Below are 24,864 nucleotides of genomic sequence, written 5' to 3'. Positions count from 1 at the left end.
CTGCTGCTCACTGTGCATACCGCCATCACCCCACACATGACAGACTTGTTTTTATTAACTGCCTCCTTTGTGCTGCAACCCTGGTACCCAGAACTGGCAGACTGATGTTCAATACAGAAGTGCTAAAGACATGAATAAGTGATACATAGAATATAAAAATACCAAGTACAGATGATAAAAATTCATGAATTAGTAATATCAAAAATATGATTGCTTATTAGTATTAGATTATTTGCAATGTTTTAAATCCTATCACAGTGGGTAAAACAGGAAATTTTTTGACGAACAAACAGAACAGGAATTAACTCTAATATTCTGGGTAAAAGAGTTCTAAAAAAAGTTAGCTATATTTACACTTAGCAGAACATTTTTAGTATTTACCTGTTATTTAATTATTAGTGAAATCATTTGCTTTAAATCTCAAAAACAGAATTTTTCCCCCCGAGATAATAAAAGTAAAATAAATAATGCCTCTTTGACACTGACATCTTTTCAGATGACGTTAAAATATGGTTATTGACAATTCTACAATAAAAAGCCAATTTTCTGATTCAAATGTTACTTGGAGCTTAATTCTATGACTGATAATTAAATATTAAAGCTGTTCCAATGACACAAAAAGACCTTCTCAGGTACCAAGATTTAAATCTTTCCTTTTTTTCTTGGGGCCTGCAGCTACTGAAGTCACATGATTTTAAGAAAACTGCTCCATGAAAGTTTAAGATATTAACAAATTATAAAACACAGTGTAATAGTAGATGCATTTCTTTTAATTATAGACCCAAACAAGTTATGACATAGAACTTCTTTCTGGCATTACATAATAAACAAATGAACACCAAATGTAGTTGGGTCTATGTTAATTGTACTTGATAGACTCTTTAAAAAAAAAAAAAGAATTCATGCAATGGAATCCTCTGACTGATGCTAAAGAGCCTCATCTTACATTTGCCTCGGGGTCACAGTCTGTTCTCTGAGAAAGAATCACACGCAGGCATATTCACACGTATAGACACACACACTACCTTTTCTGAAAAGCAGATTCATCCAAAAATAGTTCCTATACATATTAAGGCCTTATACAAATTAATTTTATTAAATTCCTACATGAACTAAGAGATCTTACAATGGATTTTGTAACTTGTGCCATTCGTCAATCTGGATGATTAGGCATTTTAAAACAAATAGAATCCATTATATGTGCTGGACATCCTGTCATTACTAGCAACTCTTGGTGACAAGTACAAAATAAGCTCTAAATTGAGAAAGATTAAAAAAAGTTAATGTTTGTTTATATTTCAGAGAGAGAGGGGGAGAGAGGGAGCCAGTGTGTGAGTGGGGGAGGGGCCGAGAGAGGAGGAGACAGAATTTCAAGCAGGCTCCAGGCTCTAAGCTCTCAGCACAGAATCTAATGCAGGGCTCCAACTCACAAACTGTGAGATCACGACCGGAGCCAAAGTTGGATGCTTAACCGACTGAGCCACCCAGGCGCCCCTGAGAGGGATGTTTTTGAAAGACCACTCAGAACAAGAGAGAGAAACAGTATCATAACCCACCTTCTATCATCTCTGATGGCTTTTGGGGTAGTTCAGATAAGAAATTAGTTTCTGTGAAGGTAAGAATTATATTTCAAGAAAGATCTAAAAGGGAAAGTGTGAAAAATGGGTTGCAGAGTCCGTCATTGGAGAAGAGCAAACATTAATGAGGCAATCTGCTTAAATATTTTAGTATAATCTAACCTCATAGCTTCATTTCCCTTGAACAGTTTACACTTCACACATTTTATGGTCCTTTTTTCCCAGTATAATACAGACTTTCAGAGGCCCATAAAGACTGATGAAAACTAATTTAAATATCTATTTCATCTGGCTCCTAACAGGTTTTAAAAAACGATGGTCCTAACACTCAAGGGTTTTTTGAACGATATAATTTATGAGACCTTGCTGGAGGCCCATGATGTAACCAAGGCATGTCAAGGCGTTTGCGAAGTCTCATAGTAAAGAAATCTGTTTAACTTTCACATCACTTTTCAAAATTATTTGATCATGGGATCTCTCCACAATTCCCACTTCAAAAGACTCATTTAGTGCTGATGAATATTTGGTTATTTAATGAAAATTGTTAACATATTCATTCTATGGTTATTTTCTTAATCATTTTATCAGCCGGACAGACTCTAGATAGTTAAGGGATAAAAGTGTCCTTGGTTTTATAATCTCTAGAAGCCTGCATATTGCTTGGAAGAGAGTGCTCAGGAAGCTTGTGGGTTGAAGAAAGATATCAGGAGTTACCATTGTAAAGAAAAGTCTGGTAAATACAGATTTCCTTCACCAACGCCTCCCCACCCCCACCCCGCCCCCGCCCCAGTTCATCAAATAAGTTTGTCCTGGAAGTTTGGTGGCTTGCAGCAAAAGAGATTTTGTAAGCAATGACAGGGCAGATAGCAAAGTTCATGGTGTGTCTGAGTTTCTTAGAGGCTTCTTTTCACGTGCTGTGTCTTATGAGGAACGTAGGACCTCTTAGCTTCCTCTGGACAAAGTGAGAAGGGGAGAGACATCTGGAGAGTGGCCTGTCGGAATTGTCAACTGGGCCTGCAGCACAGCAGGTCAAAGTCACTTTGCACTTCGTGTAGTTCCCACCAATATCCATTTGTGAACAGAATAAAAAGGAGAGGAAGACCAGCACAAGAATGAGAAGTGACGGGAGAGGAGGCAGAAAACAACAATCTCTCAATTTTGTTCCCTAACTAGAACACTTCTTAATTGTTTGAAACAAAATGATATCTCATTTGGATGATCATAGATTGGTCACATAAATCAGTGTCATTTCCCCTGATTATTTTAAACATCCAGAAGAAATTAATTCGACCCCTACGTTCATTGTGACAGAAGCAGCACTTTCCATGAATTGCAAAAAAAATACTTTGCAAATGAAATTTACAACTCCTATTATCTTTTTAAACACTCCTCCCTCCTAATCCATTCCTTATTTGAATTTCCTACTGTGGTCTGTTTTCTTTGGGAGTTATTAAAAAAAAAAGATACTTATTCACAAAAAAGCAGTTATCCAACTCTATGAAGATATGTGATCTTGTGACTCAGTTTTTTGTGTTTAGTGATGAACAGGTCATAGACCATTATCAAGGTGTTTGATAACTGGGCTCTCCTGGAACCAAACTAAAATCATTACTGCATAGAACTATAGAATTTAATAGAAATAAAATATCAAGGTGATTTTTAAATAAAAATAAAGAGTATTAACATTGGTATAGTATTGATGGGTCATCTTTGACCCATACCTAATATTATTTAAAAAAAACCACAACATTTTAACTAAAGGAGAAGAATTCAGAAAACCACAAAGACAAAATTTAAAATTTCTTTAAATGTCCCAATCATTTTGTAAATGTAATTCCAGTTTTTGTTCTATAAATCTATACATGCACTGCAAGTCTGATTTATAATTTGAATTTATTTATAATGAACTATAAACCTCTTCTCCTAATGTATGCTTTAAATTTTTGTTAGTTTTATTTATTTATTTTGAGAGAGACAGAGACAGCATGAGTGAGGAAGGGGCAGAGAGAGAAAGAGAGAATCCCAAGAAGGCTCCTCACTGCCTGTGCAGAGCCCAGTGTGGACCTGAACTCACACAACTGTGAGATCACGACCTGAGCCTAAATCAGGAGTCGGACGCTTAACTGCCTGAGCCACCTGGGTGCCCCGCCATTTATGCTTTTTAATGTAAGTATGATATTTCATGTTATGGAAGTACCATAACTTACCCAGTATTCCATTAGAATTTAGACTTTTTCCTCTATTTCTTCCTACCATGTATACTACCATATATAGAGTAAACTTTTTTTTTAAGTTTATTTTGACAGCAAGAGAGAAAAAGCACGTGTGCATGCGCAGGGGAGGGGCAGATAGAGAATCCCAAGCAGGCTCCATATACTGTCAGTGTGAAGCCTGAGGCAGGGTTTGAACCCATGAACTGTGAGATCATGGCCTGAGCCTACATCAAGACTCAAATGCTTAACAAACTGAGCCATCCTGGTGCCCCACACTTATATTCTTACATATACACAATCTTACACTATAATATTTTTAATCCATCTCTTATTACTTCTTTAGGGTAAATTCTTGAAAGTACATTGTTGGATAAGTGGTACTATGGATTGTACTGAATCCACCATGAATGAAAATCCATATGCTGAAGTCCCAGCCCCCAATGTTACTGTATTTATAGATGGCACTTTTAGGTGGTAATCAGGTTAAAAGAGGTCAGTCATAGGGGTGGGACACTAAACTGATAGGATGGGTGGCCTTCTAAGAAGAGAAAGAGTGGGATTTCTTATTCTCTGTTATATGAGGACATGGGGGGAAGGAAGTCATTTGCAAGTCAGGAAGAGAGCCTTCCCTAGAACCTGACCATGCTGGGCACCTTGATCTCTGACTTCCAATTTCCAAAACTGTGAAAAAATAAATTCCTAATGTTTAAGCCACCCAACTGATGAAGTTTTTTTTTATGGCGGCCCAAGCTAAGACAATGTAATGATGTTTTCAGAAATTTGATACATACTACCAAATTGCTTTTTAAGAAAGCACTTACTTATGTTTGCTCCGTGACCCATGTGCATGAAATGATTCATTTCCCTGCAATCTCATCAACTGTTGTCTTTATCATTTGTTATAATCATTTTCTATTTTATACATAAAAAGAGTATTTCATTGTTTTAATCTATTAATTTCTGGGTGGCAAAATGATACAATCTTTCCGCTTTACACAGAATCTCTCCACAGGTCATAAAAATCATCGCATTTGGTTCATTCAGAATATTTAACTGTGAACTCTACTTACCAAGTGCCCCAACATTTCACTTATAAAATTTGTAAACAGATGGCCACTATCATTCATTTCCTGACTCAACAAATATTCATTGAGTACCTGCCTAGGTGCTGGGGAAAATATAACCAGAACAGAAATGTCTCCTGCCCCAACAGAGTTTATAGCAGGGAAAGGCATTAAAAGAAAAACCAGACAGTAATGTACAATTGCAATAAAGAAGGGCAAAGGTACAAAGCTTTGAGGTAGTATGGATTTTCAGGGAAGGAGTCAGGTTTGGAATGATTTTTCAGCTGAGATGTAACAGATAAGCAGCATTTAATCAGGTGGAACTAGAAGCAGAGGTTGTGGAGAGCGTTCCAACAGGTTCTCCATAGTCAAGATGTTCAAATTTTTTTTTCCAAAATGCAAATTTTATATGACTCTTCTGCTTCTAGTATAGTGGGTTGACTTGATACTCCAAAAGCCCCTTTTCCCTAAAAAACACCTAAACACTGCCAAAGTCATAACAAGCATACAGTAGTTAAATGTGCTGTACTTAGAAGAAAGTTAAAAAAAATTCTCCAAAGCCAGGAAAATGAAAAGGAACCAGAAACTGAAACCAAAGTGGGGGTGCATGTGAACAACAGGGCTGCCTTGGGGGGTAAATGCTGATACTAAGGAGGCTTCACAGCTATGTTCAAGAGAATGCACCATGGGGTCCGCAACCCCAGGGGCCACTGAACCGGAGATTCCTGCAAAAACTGGGCCCAGTACAAACAACTGGGCTGTACTATCAGTTAAAGGATGGGCCAGAAAGAATCCACATTCTTGTAAGGGGGAGGCAACAAGGAAACCTGTCTGTTTCCGCAACATCTAAAGATTGAGTGAAAGAGTCTTTGCTGACAATATGAACCATATGCCCAACCTCATTAAACTGGGTACTACCTGTGCAATCAAGAAATCCCCAAGATGAGAAACTAAAGTAGCTCCAGTAGCACCTCAATCACCAAGTAAAAGCAAGAGCACATCCTCTTTAAAAGAGAGTATTCTCATTCTCAACCAGGCCTTGTAGAATTCTCACAAATTAATTTCAAATACATGTGCTTACTAAAAAAAAAAAAAAAAAAAAAAAAAAAAAAAGCTAGCTGAATAAGAAAACAGTGACCATGGCAAAAATGTCAGCAGAAACAAGATATAAACGCCTAGAAAATTTTAGTTATTAAAATTGATCAGAATATAAAATAATTATAAAGGTCTAAGGGGAAAAGGAGGGAGAGATAAAAACCAAGAATCAAATGAGAGAGGTTCAGAAATGATGAAATGGGGGTGCCAGAGTGGCTTAGTCAGCTGAGCGTCTGACTCTCGATTGCAGTTCAGGTCTTGATTTCACAGTAGTGCAATCAAGCCCCACATGGGCAGAGTGGAGCCTGATTAAGATTCTCTCCCTCCCTGGATCATGCATGCACGCACTCTCTCTCTCTCAAAACACAACAACAAAAAAACAAACAAAACAAAAATCAAATGGATTTTAAAAAGAACCAAATAGAAATTTCCAGAACTAAAAAAAAATTGAAATTAACAATTCAATGAGTGGGTTAAAAAGTAGATATCCTCACTAAAGAGAGAATGAGATAGAGTAAGGGTTGGCAAAGTATAGTCTACCACTTGTTTTTATGAATAAAATTTTATTAGAACACAAACCACACCCATTCATTTACATATGACTCTTGGCTGTTTTTGCACTAAAACATACGCTTGAGCAATTGTGGCAGAGATCATATGGCCCACAAAGTCCAAAATATTTATTATGTTTACTATCTGGCCCTTTATAGAAAAACTTCGCCAAGTTCTTTGAAGATAGAACTGAAAGTATTACCCAGAATGCAACTGGACAAATAAGCAGAATATGTATTACAGACATTAAAACATACATAACATAAATGCCTCATATATGGATATTTGAAATTTCAGAAAAGAGATTAGGGGAGAACCAACATTTAAAGAGATAACAATATTCCAGAACGATGGCAAACATGGATCTTCACACGCAAATCAAGGTAAATTCAAAGAAATCTGCACTTACTCAATATCAGGGTACATGGATCAGAAATCCACAGGAACCCCCAACAGTATACATGAAAAGAAATCCACATGTAGATATGCTATAGTGAACCCACAAAACACTAATGAACAAAATAATCTTGAAAGTATCCAGAGAGGGGCGCCTGGGTGGCGCAGTCGGTTAAGCGTCTGACTTCAGCCAGGTCACGATCTCACGGTCTGTGAGTTCGAGCCCCGCGTCAGGCTCTGGGCTGATGGCTCAGAGCCTGGAGCCTGTTTCCAATTCTGTGTCTCCCTCTCTCTCTGCCCCTCCCCTGTTCATGCTCTGTCTCTCTCTGTCTCAAAAATAAATAAACGTTAAAAAAAAAAAAAAAAGTATCCAGAGAGGAGAGACAAATCCACATCAAAAGAATGGCAATTAGATTGCCAACAGCTTTCTTTCTCATAACAAAGGAAGCCAGAAGAGAACCAAGTATTATCTTTCAAGTTTTGAGAGAAAGTAACGGTCAATCTAGAACTGTACACCTAGCAAAATTTTCTTTGAAAAAATGTAGAACACACACAGTTCCAAATAAAAATTCACTATCCATAAGTGCTCCATAATAGGAAATTCCAAAAAATATACTTCAGGAAAAAAGGAAAAAATTCTAAATCTAAGCAAGTGTTGAGTATAAAATAGAAAACAAATAAACAAGGATACAACTGAAATACCAGAGAATAAAAGCATAGAGAGTAAGGTCTCTCTACTGTTTAGAGGGAGAAGAAATGTGTTGATTAGTATAAAACTTAATTTTTTAGCAACATGCTTGGTAAAATCTCAAATGTTGGAAAATGTAAGCTATTGAGGGGGAAAAGAAACAGAAGAAAAGAACCTGGATAAAACAATAGGCCAAGAAAGAAACAAAAAGCCTACAAACATGAACCAAAAAAAACAAAGGCCAAAATAAAATGGTAGAAATAAATTCATTTATATCAATACACATAATTGTAAGTGGACTAAACTGATTAAAAAACAAATTGTCATACTGGAGAATTAAATCAGAATCTAGTTTGCTACTTATAAAATACACTAAAACACAAGAATACAGAAAGGCTAAAAGTATGAATAAACATATCAGACAAATACCAAAAGAAGGCTACATTAATAACCATTTAATAAACTTGAATGCAAAATACATTAGTTGTAAAAAGGGTCATTATTAAACAATGATAATAATTCCCATTCTCTAGGAGGATTTAACAATTTTAAACTTGAATGTACCTAATAAACAGCCTCAAAATATACAAAGCAAAAATTGGCATAAGCAGGAGAAAGAATCCACTATGGCAGCTACAGCTTTCCACTTACCAGATGGGGGAAAATGCAAGATGAGCTTGGAGCATGTTTTAGTACCTATCATAGGGAGTCAGTCTGAAAGAGCTCTCAATGGCTCAAGCTGGAACCATTTGAGCAACAAAATAAAGCAGTATCAGATTATAACCCAAAGTACAAAATAATTACATATGAATCCAGATTAATATAGATAAATGTTTGACTGAGTAAATAGAGAGAAGACAAATTTCCTTGCAGAAGAATTCCAAATAATATATCTAGTTGGTCCTCCCTCCAGGAAAGTGGCACTCTCCCACTGAGTGTGAGTCAGACTTAGTGACTTGCTTTCAAAAACTAGTGTTTAGAGAAAGCAAAATAATATCTTTGCAGTGGAGAATCCGGGCATGCACTACCTTTCCCAAGTGACCCTAGAGTGAAGATGACCAGTGATGTCTTGGGGTTATCAAGGACCTCCTGAGATGAGACAGTATTTTATCTCTTTAAAATCCCATAACCTCAATCTAATCATGAAAATATCCCACAAACCCAAACTGAGAGATATCTGACAAAACACCCGACCAGAACTCTCCCAAACGGTCAGGGTTGTGAAAAAACAAAAAGATGGAGGAACTCCACAGATCAGAGGGGACATGACAACTAAATGCAACAGGGGTGGCATCCTGAGTTGGACCTTGGAACAGGAAAGAAAAAATAGGACACAAAAAAATGGGCTAGTAAAACCCAATTAAGAACTACTGGTTAGGTAACTAACATGCCAATGTTGGTTTCTTAGTTTTGACAAATATACCATGTTATTATATGACGGTAACAGGGGAAACAAATATAGAAATTCCCTGCAACATCCTTGCAATTTTTCTGTAAATCTAAAATTATGTTTCTAAAAAGTTGTTTTTTAAAAAAAAAATTAATGAAAAGGGAAAAGAGTAGTATAGTTCAACAAAGCCAAAATCTACTTCTTTGGAAAGACTAATAAAGTTTACAGAACTTCTGGCAAGATGGATTGAGGGGGAAAAGAGAAGATACAAATAAACAACATTATAATGTACAAAAAGTAGGCAGAGCAAAAAGTACAAAGAATGACTTGAACTTAGTATCAATGCATTTGAAAACTTCGATAAAATGCACTATTTCCTAGAAAACCATAACCCGACAAAACTCACTCAAAAAGATAGAAGGAAAGCCTGTATAGCTAACTACAAAATTAACTAATGTGATAGGTAAAAATCTTTCCATCTAGAAGTCTCAAAGCCCAGATGGTTTTAAAGAGGAGTCACTGATAATTTTTAAACAGTAAGTCATTTGACGTCTATACAAAACAAGCTACAAAGTTCCCAAACTCACTGTATATGGCTATCTATGGTAACGTGAATATCACATCCCAATAAAAGCCGTATGAGAGAGGGAAAAAATAGGCCAATTTTGTGCATCAACATAGATCTAAATCCCCTAAACTGGCAAGAGTACTAGTAAATGGTATAGATGTGCACAGATAGTTGTGTTTGTTTTTATGTAACAGCATTACATATTATGTTCTTAAAAAAAAAACTTTAGTATATTAGAAAGTTACATGAAAATCCAACTCAAGACCTCAAACTTTTCCACACCTAAGTCTAGATGCTAAGAAGGCGCTAAAGGCCCTGAGTTTAAAAAAAGCTGGTGTAGTTCTTGCTTACAAGAGCTAATTTACAAGGTAAATTAACCTGATTTACATTCTAACACGTATTAAAAAACCCTTTGCCTTGTCTCTTCCTTAACGATTTACCTTCAGTGGGCTCTTTTATGCATTATTTCAGAAAAATCTAGGAGCTGTGTGCTGCGAATGAGTGGTGTGGAAGGAAAACAGGAAACTGATTAGGTGATTTTAATAACTATATTCTTCAGGTTGCATTCTGGCAGCTTACTTATTACCCTTGATGACTGGGTTTTTGACTCCTGCTTTTGGCGAGGTCTTTGCCACTGTCCCGTTAGACCCACAATGTTTTCCAGAAACATGAGGTGGCAGCATTGATGTAATTATTCACAATGAACAGATGGGAAACTGAGGCTCAGACAGGACCAACTGATCAAAAGGAAATAGCTCATAAGTAGGAGAGCTGAAGACAGATGTTCTGTTTCAACATACTATGTCTTTCCACTCAACTGCTCACTTTCTGTTTTTGTCTGTGTTGTTTTGAAAGGCATACTTACCTTGCTCTAGTATTGAACTCAAGGCTGGGTGGGGATAGATGTTATTGCTAGGCAAGCCTGACTGAGACAGATCTGAGGTTATTCTATAGTTTCTGAGAGAATCAACAAAGAACCCTCAGAGTATATTTTAAAAGGCACTCATTGATCACTATCCCTTCCCCTTCTGTGCACATAGGATGAAATCTGTCCACCTGGACGCATTACATGAAGATGAACCTTGCTTATGGCATTTGATCTGGTTGCCCACCTGTCCCAGAAGTGAGTCTCCAGATTCACAACTGATGTGACATTTACACTTATTTTCTCTAAGTCACACATAAAAGACTAGAATTAAGAAATGGTAAGGAGGGGCGCCAGAGTGGCTCAGTCAGTTGGGCCACCGACTTTGGCTCAGGTCATGATCTTGCAGTCTGTGAGTTCGAGCCCCGCATCAGGCTCTGTGCTGACAGCTCGGAGCCTGGAGCCTGTTTCAGATTCTGTGTCTCTGTCTCTCTCTGACCCTCCCCCGTTCATGCTCTCTCTCTGTCTCAAAAATAAATAAACATTAAAAAAAAAATTAAAAAAAAAAAAAAGAAATGGTAAGGAAAAAAAAGTGGTAAGGAAAAGTTTTGATGAGCCTATTTGATGCAATTATCTATGATTTTACTCAAACATGCACCACTGTCCCTAAAATTAAGAGACAGGAAGTTAAGGCACCATTTCTGAAGTGGTACGTCAGAGGAAATGTTATCTGTGAAGATGGAGACATCATCATATAATAATATGGTTGATCCCATGAAGGCTGCCTACTACTCTGTGACGTAGTCTGGAGTCCACAAAAAATCGAGATTATTTTCAATATAAACTCTAGTCATGTTACAAACCCATCCCTGCACTTGAAAGCGCATCTGAGCTGGCTTTTGTCAGACGTGCAGCAGCTCTAAGGCGGGCCCACTAAACTGTGGCCAAGCCAGTGAATACCCTGTATACATACCTTACATTAAACTGACACATAAAAGCCATTTTGTGTTGCTGCTTTAGCTTCTCCACCCTCAGCGTAACAAGCAAAACCAAGATGCATAACCACACATATCAACCTAGAACTTTGCCCTATAATGCATAGTCTCTGAAAGTCTCTTTTCTCGTTCCTGTCAGTCCTTAGTGTCACGATCACTGAGTGGCTCTGTTATTCACAGACGTGCGGCTATCATCCTGCAGGAGGAATGTGTCTGTTTCTGTCCTTGACTCACTTTTTTCTTTCTTCCTTTCTTTTTCTCTCTCTTCCTCCATCTTAGTACCAGCCAGACCTTTTCTGTTTAACTCTATTCTTTTATTCCTGAAACACTCCGAGTGCTATTCAGGGAAGATGGGTCGGCACAGAGCACCTTGAGAGCTCAATGCTGTGTAATAGGATGTGCTCCCGGAAAAATTTCAGATCCAGACGGCACTGTTGTCCTTCACTTCAGTCAATGACAAAAGGCAATCTTTTTTCCTTTTGAATTTTTGACAGAGGTAGCTCAGGTAATGAGCAAAATGGAGCTCTGAATGTGTCTTGACAGATAAAAAAGATCATAAAGAGAGACTATGGCAAATACTGTAGAAAAGTCCGACTTGACATTGATGGTATTTTTAACAAAAGTCTGTATAAATATCAGATACTGCAGACTCGGATAAGAGAAGCTTATTCTCATAAGGCGAGGTTGCTAAAACCTGAATATTCTATCAGCAAAGAAATGAAGATTATAATTACATATGCACTGAAATATTTCCACTTAGCATGAGATACCACAGCTCTACCTATTTTTCACGTTTTTTTCTCCTTACAGTTTACGTCCCTGTGGCTGGGTGGCAAAGGGAAAAAGCACTGTTAGAATAACAACTAATAAGTACTGATAATTATCCAGTATCTTCATATTAGCATTTCCCCTTTTACACATGAGAACTTGGGGGTTTCAGAAAGATTAAGTCATTTGCCCAAAATGGGTCAGTTTGCAGATTTCAGAGTTAGATTCAAGTAGTGATCTTTTGCCTCTTTTTATTCGTTCACTGTGATGGCATGACATTTCTGAATGACATCATACCCGTCAGCTTATCTTAGATAATTTCTACCTCAAACTGAGGTTCAAATTTCCCTAAAACTGCATTTCTTCCTTTCTTTTTTAAGCTGCACGTGACCTAAATGTTGAATCCCAGACTGACCCGTATTTGTTTTATACCATGCAGAGATATCTGAAAATGTACACATTTTAACCCAGAAAATGGATTTATGTTAAGCATAACACAAGCATGAACATATAAGCACACCTTATATTATACTTTGCAGTGTACCATTATAAAGAAAACAATAGCTTTACAGAATAAAAGTAACTATGGCAACCTATAGATTCAAATCAGCCTGCCTCCAAGGTGGCAGTTCCCAGCTGCCTCAGTAACTTTCCATTAAAACGTGTCTCAAACATACACGTTTTGGGGAAGCATTAGCTGAATGTCCTACTTAAGGTTCTCAACTTAATTATCCCTTTCAGTGTTAATGATGAAAATAATCTGATCGTACCAAATTCTTTGGGTAGGTCTGTTTCAGTACAACCTTCTCAGCCGCTTGCATTTTGGAATCCTGCCTAACTAACATTGGGAGACGTATCTTTTGACATCCATTGGTCAGGAGGAGGTAAGACAGAGCCAGGAGCTAAGAAACAGTTTTAGTTTAAAAAAAACAAAAAAACTGCTCATGTTGGCTATTGATTAGTGATCCTGACTGTCCCCTGTTGTTGCCACCCCGTTACCCTCCACCCCCACCCCCCACCAAAGTTTATGGAGTGTAGATGATTTAGTTTAGGGTAATGGGAAATGACCACAATCTGCAGTTTCCCCTTAATTCTCAAGTTAAGGTTGTGTTCCATAATTAGGTCCCAGATCCTGAGACCAGGATTGGTTTTCATTTACTGTGGAATGAGAATGGCAACAATGACAACTTCAACTCAGCGAATACTTACTGTGTGCCCACAATGTACAAGGCAGTGTGGTCTCCTCCTGCAGAGCACAACAGGTGAACGAGAGCTGGGTTTTGCCTTTAAAATATGACCTACTAGGATAGAAGCAGGTGAGTGTGGGCATGGATGCAGCATGTAGGTATGCAGGATAAAGTTCATAAGAAAACTACAGGCATAAGGTTTTTAGTGTTTAAGTTAACTGAAGCTTTCTTTGAGGAGCTTTATGATACAGGATGATTACAAATTTGGGAAACGACAAATAGGACATGATGAATAAATGAGTTGTCTGGGGTAAAGATTATATATGGAGGCATACTGGGAGAGAAGTCTGGGTAGATCAGACAAGAAATATGTAGAGAAAACCCTAACAATATAGATTGGAACTTATCTTTAATTTCCTAATCAAACAAGAATCACTGAAATTTTTTGTAAAGGAGTAGAATAAAAGTTAATCTGTAATTTTGAAGGTGATTGCTAGACTTTTGTAGGGAGGGCAAAAAGCAGCAGAGAGGGGTGCCTGGGTAGCTCTGTTGGTTAAGCGTCAGACTCTTGATTTCAACTCAGGTTGTGATCTCATGGTTTCTGAGATCAAGCCCCACATTGTGATCTGCATTGAGGGTGGAACCTAAGATTCTCCCTCCCTCTGCCCTTCTCCCTGGATTGTGCTCTCTCTTAAAATAATTTTTTTAAAAAAAGCAGTAGAGATGGATGGGGCGCCTGGGTGGCTCAGTCGGTTGAGCCTCTGACCTCAGCTCAGGTCATGATCTCATGCTCTGTGAGTTAGGGTCCTGCGTCAGGCTCTGTGCTGACAGCTTGGAGCCTGGAGCCTGCTTTGGATTCTGTGTCTACCTCTCTCTCTCTCTCTGCCCCTCCCTTGCTCATGCTCTCTCTCTCTCAAAAATGAATAAACTTAAAAAAAAATTTAAAAAAAAGCAGTAGAGACATGTATAAAGATAAATAAGCAAGAAAAAAATGAAGGCTTGAATTAGGATAGTGCAATGAAAATGATAAAAAAGCGAACCTGAGGAGTGCTCAGTGTTGACACTGGCAACAGACTGGGTCTAGAAGGTAAAAGCAAAAGATGAATGGAAAATGAATACGTCATTAATGGAAGTGATATTAACATAACTAGTGAAGTCATTCATTCACTCATCAAATGTTTACTGAGCACTTATTTCGTTACTCTTTGCCAGGTACGCTGCTAAGAGCTACAAGAGGTACAGAAGCTGGTCTAGTGAGATGACAGACTTATTTTATACACAGAGTTGAAAGTACCAGAACATTCAAGCCATCCATGGTCAATAGAGACCTATAGTTTAGAAGAGTCATTGGGATGGAGTTGTCTGTAAAAAGAGAGGTCGCTGTGGAAAGGGGCAAGATCACTGAAGTACAATTTTTCTGTGAAGTAGAAAAATTCTCAGAAAGAAGAGCAAGTTCAAGAACAGATGTGAGAAAAGAGCTATCCTGTACCTGGGAGTCTGGAGGAACAAAAATTATTAGCAAAGAGATGGTCAAAAATAAATAAGGGGAGAGCCGACATGAGGCGGTACGGCACCAGGGAGATAAGCAGCAGTTCAAGCAGCACAGACCCTGGGAAATTCAAGAGCATCATCTTTTCAGTGGGAGTAGCGAAGGTGAAGCCGCAGAAGAGGTTCCTGGATTAGGTCATTATGCAATCTATTTCAAGAAGCCTTGTTGGTAAGTGAGGAGCTAGAAGCCAGAAGCAGATGGGGGAATGGAGACAGAAGATTGGTTGGGGAGATAAAGAGAACAATGGAAAGGTAGCTTGACATAATAACAACACTTACGACAACATAAACTACCAGTTAACATTTTTTTTTTTTTTGACAAATCATGTGTCAGGCAGTGTTCTAAGTACCTGACACATACTAATGCACTTAATCCCTAGCCAATTCATGACTTCTGAGAAAGATGCTATATTCTATCCTTCTCAAGGACAGGGAAACCCAGACACTTCACTAGATGATGAAGCTTACCCTACCTCACACTGTTAATTTGTATTCCTTTGAACTCAGCACTCTGACTTCAGAGTCCCTTGACCATCCTGTAATGCTGTGAGGCTAGCAAAAGCTTACACAGGTTTGTGGGAAGAAAGGAAATAGGAAGATGGAGAGATGGAATGATGGTTGAAACAAGCCAAAAGGGGGATGGGATAAGGGGTAACCCCTTTGTGGGAGGAACCCTAATAAGGTTCCCTGGAACAGGATGAAGAAAAGGTAGGGAATGAGACATGGAGAGATTTTAAGCTCAAAAGCACATAGCTGTGGGGGGCCTGTATTAGGTGATTTTTTTTTTTTTTTTGTCCTTTTGGTAAAGCAAAAGGTGAGATCACTGGCTCAGGGTGCTAAAACAGGACACTTGCTCCTAAGGTACAGAGCAGGAGCTAAGAGGAGACTCCCCATAAACCTCCTTATTTATCTTGCTTTATCAATGAAAACTTATTCCACAGCGGAAAGGCAAGGATGGACCATTAGGTATACACGGACCTATCAACAAGTTCTACCCAGACATACATATGCATCATGATGAACATACAGAGGACACTTCAGCTGTGCAGACCTGAGTGTGAGGTGGTACCTAAGAACTAAAAGGCAACTTCTAATCTCCTAGATATTCTCTTCCTTTCTCTTTCAAGTGGCTTCAATGGCAAAAAGAAACATAAAGTGCAGCCAACCTAAATCAACAGCATATTGATGTACATTTTTCCTTTGTGGGTTTTTTTCCCGTCTCTTGCAAGAAGTGCTTGCTATTTAAAATCTGTTACTAGGTGATAGTGGCAAAGCACATTTTTCTCTCTTCCCGAGTCAACCCTACATATATCACTGCGTGTTTGCAAGTAAAAATACCTGTTGCCATGCACGTGAGAGGCGCAGAATGCAAAGCTGTAATGGAGCAGGGTTGGGTCAATGACAGCACCGTTTTCTGAATGTTCCATCAGTTCTGTAAGGTAGCAGAGATGTCTGTGACAGCCTCTCACACCGTAACGGGCACAGTACTCATCTAACACAAAGACTTGGCCAGGGCTAAACCAACCCTGCAAAAGAAAAAAAAAATTTTTTTCTTTCTGTACTAGGATTCGCTTTTCTGTAGGCACTCTTAGACGTTATAAGAAGAAGCTGCATCAAAGTGTCTTTTGATATATTTTTTTTATTAGTAGCATGTTGCATGTTATTTTCAGAAAGCTAATGTCAACAGTTTTGGACCTGATCTGGGACGCTGGTCACCTAACACCATTCTCTCTTTATTGCCACGGCAAGGCACGGGAAACCGGTTTTTCTCCACCGTCATTCAAAATTAACTAAATTTATTCACAGTATCTAAAATTGTCAGTCACGAAGAAAAACATTCTGACAAACTTCGATCCATGAATGAGTCAATTAAAAAGAGAACGGTAGATCAGACACCATAATCGAAACTGCCGAGTTGCTAGAAGCACTTTTCTAAGAAAATCCTAGTTAAGTCTAGCAGCGGTAAACATATGCTATTTGGAAATTTACATTTTTGGGACATTGTACTCGTTCTGTTTGTCCTTCTGTGACCAATATAACAGAGTTAATGTTTTATAATAGTTTTTGGTGTTCTTGAAACGAGATGTGAAAGGTGTGTGTGTCCGTGCGCGCGCGCGCGTGTGTGTGTGTGTGTGTGCCAACTGAACCAGCAGGTAGTGTCTGCTTGGCCAATACTGGAGGGCAGGGTTAGGCAGAGTTGGTTCATAAAATGTTTTGATGGATTATATGAACTAAGAAATAAATGGTTTTAAAAGGGGGCAGAATAATGGCGCAAGAGAAGGAAAAGATTGGTGAGAAATGCAGAAAGCTAAGACAGCAAGAACACTAAGACGGAGAAAAACAAGCTCTCAAAAACTTACTGTGGTGATGGTACAGGCACCGAACTGGACATACAATATTCTGCGCTCTCTGTAATATTAGAGCCATCGTGCCTGGTAGTTACTATGCTCTCCCTGTCACAGCCACATAAGCTACAATGCAGCAACATTTAGTGAATTGCTCGAGACACTGAAAGTCGATTGTCGGGCCATGATTTACATCCAGGGCCATCCATCCTGCCTCCAAACACCCTTTTCTCATCACACCATGCTCACTACCCTCTAGATGCAGTTGAAGACACACTGTAGTGCTCTCCTCAGACTCCTTATGACACGTGGGGTCATCCACTTAACCAAAACAACTTTTGTAATTCAGTACCTAACTCCACTGAGTGGAAATCCACAAGGGAAGCCCGTCACTGATGTCCACTGTGTGTGTGCTTGTCCCCGGAAAGGCACCATCAGGTCTTGTGATGATTTCACTCTCCATATAATTGTAAAGTTTGGGCTGGATCAGGTTTAAACCATGCACGTAGTGTACTTAATAATGAATGTACAAATGACTTATCAGGACAGTAAATTGTGATCACAGCAGTAAGTGGTTTTAATTCTTCCTGCCTATTCAAACATGTCCAATGAGCTTGGAGCACATCCTGTCTAAAATCTTACTTTAAAGAGACCGTAGCTTTATTGTAGGTAGCTGCCATACCATGTTCAGCAGTCAAAAGACCATGTGGTGATGGAAACAGGCATATTCAGGCCGGACACATTTCAGAGCAATGGCCACTGATATAAATCCTTGGAAAGGTACGTGCAATTCCTAGGCTTCAGTTTAATGCCCACATTCGGAGGGGTCAAGCATTCCTTCTATATGTAAACGGTACTTTATATGCCAAATTCTGCCTGGTTTCAACACATTGAGTAGCAGTTTAGCTACTTGATTTAGTTTTTTTTTAAGGAATTCAAATTATCTTTGGAAGGTTAAAGGAAACCAAAGCTTTCTTGTTACATGTTGCCCTGTCATATCATTTATCCCACTGTTTCTTTCCCCTGCCACTTAGGTTGTCTTTCTAGAAACAAGAGAGAAACGAAAGATATCAACATTTGGTGAGAATTTAAACCTTAAAATGTCTCTACAGGTGTTAGTAAATCCTATCCCAGAGGTGTGTGTGTGTGTGTTTTTTTTTTTGCCTTCATTAAAGCCTTTATTTTCATTCAGCCTTCTCCAGAGGGACTGATAAACCACAAGTCAGTGTCTGTTTGAGTCTATTCTCCTGTCTATTGAGTGGCACAGCAGTGGTCTTCAAGTGTATAATTTTCAAATTGGGAAGCAATCGATTGGAATCCTTTATCCCTAACTCCCAACTACAGTTATTAAAGGGGTCAGGAATAAAATGCCGCTTCATAACAAGTGTTTCTCACTTAAAAAAAAAATCTTTCATTCTAACCCACAGGGAACTGGATGGACAGACTTGTACTCACCAAGCAAGAATAGGAATCATTCAGTCTGTGATCCAAAGTCTGCCTCTGGAGTAGTCTAAAAAGGAAGGCGTGGTCAAGCTTGCAAGGATTAGCAGAAATAAACTCATCCATACCATGTTTCTGAAAACGGTCTGCATCTGTAAATCCAGAAAAGCATGTATAATACATTTACTTCCCTGGCTTACTCATGGGCAAATACAGTTTTTGAACACCAAATGCATGCCTCACGATAACACATTATTTTCATTGCAAAAAATAGGATGCCAGGAATCCAGCATATTAACATAAATTGCAATTTTTCTGCAGCCTAGTGAAAAATGATCTGGAAAAATCTGCAGATCATTTGAAATGAGGAAATCCTACTTTCAATCAGAGCCTCTTCTAATATTCATCCAATTTTAAGAAAGTAGATACATTTTAAGTATGTGTTTAAAGAAGGAATTGACTGGAAAAGAACCCAGGTCTAGTCATAAAAAAATAGCAATGATGGCTAGAAGCTTGCTTTCCAAATGGCAAACTAGGATAGAAATGAACACACAGGCTTCTGCTGGATCACTTCCAGTCTTTTTTTTCTTTTTCTTTTCTTCTTCTTTTTTTTTTTTTTTTTTTGAGCCTTTAATGGGACCAACCTTCATGTAGAAATGGCACTGAATGCTCTCAAGCTTCAAGTTTAAGAGATAGGAAAAAGGGAGCATCATGTTTGTGCAAATACGCAGACAAAGCATAACGTCCCAAATGGCACTTCAATCAAAGACCCAAATTTCTTGTTCTTTGCAGATTGCATCTTTCAACGCCTGCAGACCCTGCGGGTTTATCAAAAGGCAAGCTTTTAGGACTGCTTTCATTAATGGTATGTTTTGTCAAAGTCTTCAATGTGAATTATTTACTAAGTAGAGAGAAAAAAAAGACACACACCACCCAAAAGGAGTGCTGGGGTGTTACTACATTAGCTCTGTTAGAAATGTAGCACGCATCAGGCAAGCAATCAGTTATCAGGGTAAAAGTGGACTCTCCTGACAATGGTGGGGCCGAGGCTCCATTGTTCCTTAAAATTCATAGACAGATCTCATTCTGGTCATCACAAGAAGTAGAGTCCTAAATGTAAGCCAAATGTAATTTTTAAAACCTATATGGTACAATCCTAAAATTGTAAAGGAAGGAAGACAAAAGTTTATTGATTAAACGCAATTATGGAGTCAGGCTCATAATAAAACTCAATATTGATCTGTGGACATGATGCTAACATAATCAGTCACATTTAGATATTTAGCCCAGATCATATTGATCCTATGTCAAGTTCAACTTTCAGCCATATTTGTGGATGGAAGAACTATGTAATTCAAGCTGAAGGGTCTTCAGAATCACATTAAAAAAAAATCTCACATCAGTGCAGATGTGAATGCAGCAAGTTAGCAATGAATGGGTGTTCATCGATGATGTAACGTATTGGGTTGTGATGCATGGAGAAACTGCCATATGTATTCCCTTGCATTCACTAATTACTTAACTGAATGATTAAATGCATTACATGTGGTAAATTAGTATTAACTGGATGAACACCAAATGTTATTAAACTGCTCTTCCTGAATTGAGAAATGAGACAATCCAACTTCTCTTGTGCTTTATTTGTATGTCTAATAGTCTTTCAAAATAAAGTTACATATATAATAATGCAAAAATAATATCAAATTAGTAGACAGCATATTGAAAAATGCAAGGTACATATATAATAAAACTGTTTTTGTGTTCTAAATAATCTTAGAATCTTCATTTCTCCATTTGTTTGAGTGAAAAAAATCTTTTAGTAACATCTTTATGAAATTACTAGTTTTATAAAACATCTGAATTTTATTCATTATTTCTTTCAACGGAGAAGGTCATAACAAGAAGTTAAAAATAACACTCACTTAAGGCTTATCTGTTGAGAATAGGATATACAATAAATTTCACAGAAAATCCACAATTCTTTTACACTTCTACAAAATACATACATTACATACATAAATACATACAATACATTGTACATAATTCTCTTTTTGCTTCCAAAGCAAAGTGTTTACAGTCTTTAAATAAAATCTACAAGGTCCTGAAAAATATGACTTATGGTTCATTTCTGCAATCAAATCGTATTTTTAAAAATGAATTTACTTTAAGAAGTATTTTCCTCATGAAATGTAACTCTAAACCACACATTTACCTATGTGTTAAGCCCTTCTGAATCACACACATGAATGAAAAATTACTTTGCCAACAATTGGCTTTCGTGATAAAAATATTCCTAATGGCAGTTTAAGTCACAAAAATGGACTCCATATCGACAGTGATAAAATATTCAGGCCAACAAAATTCTATTAAAGAAAGAAACCCCACAATCTCGCTGGGGCTATATTTCTATGAAAGTGAAATGTATTCTTAGGGATTGCCCCATCTTCAAAATACAGGCTGCAAAGACCAAGCTGTTCTACTTTCTTTTTATACCTTATAAGCACAATTTGAAATACTTCATGCAAATATATTTCACGATGCACCACTGATTCATTAGTTTCTATAAATTCATGAAGAAATAAATTTTGAAAAAGCAACAGTTTTGATCTCTGTGAGAAATATTTCACTTTAAAACACCCGCTCATGAACCAAAGTACAATAGGAAAACTATTGTTGAAATACTATCTAGTTTCTTATTTCTGTACAAGAATATTTTCATGTAGTTTTCTCTTGGCGTAACATATCTACATTTACTCTTAGAAAATGCAGAGATCATCTGGATATCAATTACATACCAAATGCAAAGCTTGGAGACCGGCTTTAAAACTGGGTTATACTCGATTATCTTCAATTAATGTTTATTATAACACAAAATTATGGTGACTAGTTTTAAATGAAAAATTATTCATGGCACTAATCAAATGTTCACCGATAAGGACAAATTTCAGTTCAGTTTGTCTTCTGAAATGGTGTAAGAAAATTATCAAAAGAAACCGACAAGATTTGAGCTTGAACAACACACTGCAAAACTGTCACAAATTGTGATGATTAACCTATGGACTAACTACAGATGTGGGACATGGTAATTGAGGATACTGGTGGAGAGTTTCTATGGTAACAGTTGGCTATATGCGCCAGCGTCTTTAGGTGGTACTGTCACCAGGTGTGGTAAAAGTGGATGGAATAAAACCCAAATTGAGAAAGATTATTATTTGCTATAGATGTATGGAATTATAGAGGCTTATTCAAACGGAACCTGAAAATTTAAATTTGTCATTAGGGTAACATCTGTTGGAAGTCCAGGGAAAAGAATGAGTAGGCTGACAGTACCAATTTAAACAGTTAACACTGACTTGAAAACAGCTAGCCTAGGAAACAACGCGAGGACTATTAGCAGGCTGGTAGGCCCCCCTGTGGTGTGTGGGAGGGGGCTCTTCGGTAGACACTGACCACAGCCGGCCCCTGTGTGCTCAAGAATGCAAACACGAGAATAGGCATTTGAAGTCAGAGTTCAGGATGTGAGGGGGAAAAAAGTTAACTGAAGGGGCACCTGGGTGGCTCAGTTGGTTAAGCGTCTGACTCCACCTCACGTCATGATCTCACAGTTTGTGAGTTCAAGCCCCGTGTCAGGCTCTGTGCCTGGAGCCCACTTCGAGTTCTGTGTCTCTCCTTCTCTCTCTGCCCCTCCCCTGCCCCTGCTCACACTGTGTCTTTCTCAAAAATAAACATTAAAAAAATTTTTTTTAAAAATCAACTGAAATGTTTCTTCTTTTGCAACTAATTCTAAGGATGGTGTGTGTGTGTGTGTGTGTGTGTGTGTGTGTGTGTGTGTGCGCGCGCACGCATGTACACTCACTGCTCTTGGTGTTGAGAGAAATTAGAATATAAAACGGGAGAATAGGATGTGAGGGAGGGCAAATGTGACACTGCAGGGGAAGAGGCGGGCATCCCTTAGCATTCTGAGAACACTCTGGTGTTCAGACCTGGGACTCAGGTACCAAAAAGGACTATGAAAAAGGTGTTGCTACCTAAGAGTGCATCACCTCCTCTGCAAAATCCTGAACTGAACTAAGCAGCATATGAATCTTTTCAAATACAATAACTTGATTTAAGACTGTCATATGGTTAAGAGCTTGCTGGTAGCTGCATTTGCTGATATCCACATCTGATTATACTTTCCTTTTAGGTCAAATTCTCAATGAGCTTGAAAATTCACATGAAGTTAAACATGGGACAGATAAGGACCATTTGTCTTTTTATAGCACCCACGTAGCCACTAATAGGAAGTTCCAGGTTACAAAATTTTATGTAGATCTTGGTTAATATTTTTTGTTTTATGTACACATGTATTATGCTGAACACCAAAGAGAAATGTTGATACGTATATTAATTAGGAGTTTGTTCACACCTCTATTATCGATCCAAATAATTCTTAGCTTGTTTTTGTTAAATTGATTAAAACCGGATGTATGAATTTACACATCTTGCTTTCTGCAATGAATAACAAATAAGGAGTATTTTTCACAAGACAATTTTAATCAACACATACAGACTAGAATCACAGGCAAGGTATTATTTGAAATAGTATGTTATAATATATACAATATATTCAATGTAAGATAAAACATACCTATGAAGTGTGAAATTCAACTTACTAGATTAATCAAGAAAATAAGCTCATAAAATTAAATGTAAGCTTATATTCCAATTTAAGATTTTTTTTAATCTGGCTTAAAATAAAAACGTAAATTTTCTGGTTCTTTTTTGACATTATTGGAAATGAACTGTGTTGTACTGTATTGTGTTACATACATATTGTATTGCATTATATACATGAGAGAAAAATGAAAAACAGTTGCTTTGCATAGAAAAGGACAGTTTAATCAAAGACTGCCTGTCAGTCTGGCAGAAGGCAACGTACTACTATCTGAAGCAGAGAAACTGGATATCAAGCCGACTCTCTATCTGTTCAGTTTACTCTATTTTCTTAAAATTTCTAAATATCCTGAAAGCTAAAGAAACAGGGAAGTTGAATAGATTCACTTACTAGAAAAATCTATAAATACATACCTTTATTTATATCCTAAAATAAGGTTATCTTCAAATAAGTTAGACTTTATAAATTTATTATTTTTTTCTGACTATCTCTAAACATTAAAAAATGTTTAGTTCTAAAAAAGGTTTAAGTTATAACATAAATACTTCAAAGATGATTCAGGAAATAGAGGAAATGGACTAGCAACTAGTCCCTTTAATTAAACTCATATACTGTGAATAATTTATTCTATTTATAAAACTGTGTTTAACATAGTGAAATACCATACACACAATTTAGTATTTTTCCACGTAACATTACTGAGTAGTGTTTTGCAGGCTGTTGTAATACCTTCGCAGCCATGACCTTTACGCCCATATGAATGGTAGATATTAGGTTGTTTCTACTTCTCTGTTGTGGCAAAAATACACGTTTTTGTTTCATAAATGGCAAAGTTAACCTAAATATTCTGGGTTTGCCTAGAAAGTAGGAGCCTGGCATTGTAAATAAGACCATGATATTCCTTCAACAATCACATTATTACAAAAATTTTAATACAATGAAGCAAAAAGAAAATCATGAAAACACTCACCTTTACCAGCTATAGGTCAGCAAAGGAGTGAAAAAGCATAGTTAAATAGATTAGGAGAATATTTATTTCTATAACTAGTCACTTTATTTTCATGTTATCTTCTTAGTTTCTATTAATGACTCTAAAAGTTGTTCTTCCAAGAGATGACCAAAAAAGAAGAAAAAGTAATGCTATGGAAGTCATGGAATGAAGAAAATACTAAGGGCTAACTACTCTCTGGAAAGTTAAATGGTTTCTCTGATAGAGGTCAAGATCAGTATTCTTTTTTATTTTAGTTTTTTAAAAAATAATTCATTGTCCTGTTAGCTAACATAAAGTGTATGTTATACATACGGTGTATATACATATGTATATTTACACAGATATATATTTATGTTATATATATGTTATATATACAGTGTGTGTGTATATATATACACACACACACAGTGGTGTGTGTGTATATATGTGCCTGTGTATATATACTATATGTATATATATATATATGTATATATATTTATGTGTGTATATATACTATACATATGGTATAACACAAAGGTAATTGGA

The 24,864-nt window shown here is 37.3% G+C and overlaps 1 protein-coding gene across 17 annotated transcripts in view; it reads right to left on the bottom strand.

Moving 5' to 3' along the window:
* Nucleotides 1-24,864, bottom strand: part of CADPS2 (calcium dependent secretion activator 2) — a 555,001-nt gene that overhangs the window by 134,762 nt on the left and 395,375 nt on the right. For 12 of the 17 annotated variants that reach the window (XM_040472104.1, XM_040472105.1, XM_040472110.1 and 9 more), the window contains 3 exons: nt 24,319-24,327; nt 18,707-18,843; nt 16,245-16,432 (listed from right to left, as the gene is read on the bottom strand). In XM_040472104.1, the coding sequence (XP_040328038.1) occupies nt 16,245-16,432; nt 18,707-18,843; nt 24,319-24,327 (334 nt within the window). The remainder of the gene's footprint in view (nt 1-16,244; nt 16,433-18,706; nt 18,844-24,318; nt 24,328-24,864) is intronic. The other 5 variants (XM_040472106.1, XM_040472113.1, XM_040472115.1 and 2 more) reach the window with 1 other exon arrangement.

This window comes from Herpailurus yagouaroundi, unplaced genomic scaffold, assembly GCF_014898765.1.
Source record: "Herpailurus yagouaroundi ecotype Mexico unplaced genomic scaffold, PumYag 100, whole genome shotgun sequence".
Classification (NCBI taxonomy): Eukaryota; Metazoa; Chordata; class Mammalia; order Carnivora; family Felidae; genus Herpailurus; species Herpailurus yagouaroundi.
Note: the sequence above shows the minus strand (reverse complement) of the source record. Positions and strands in the feature narration are given on the sequence as shown.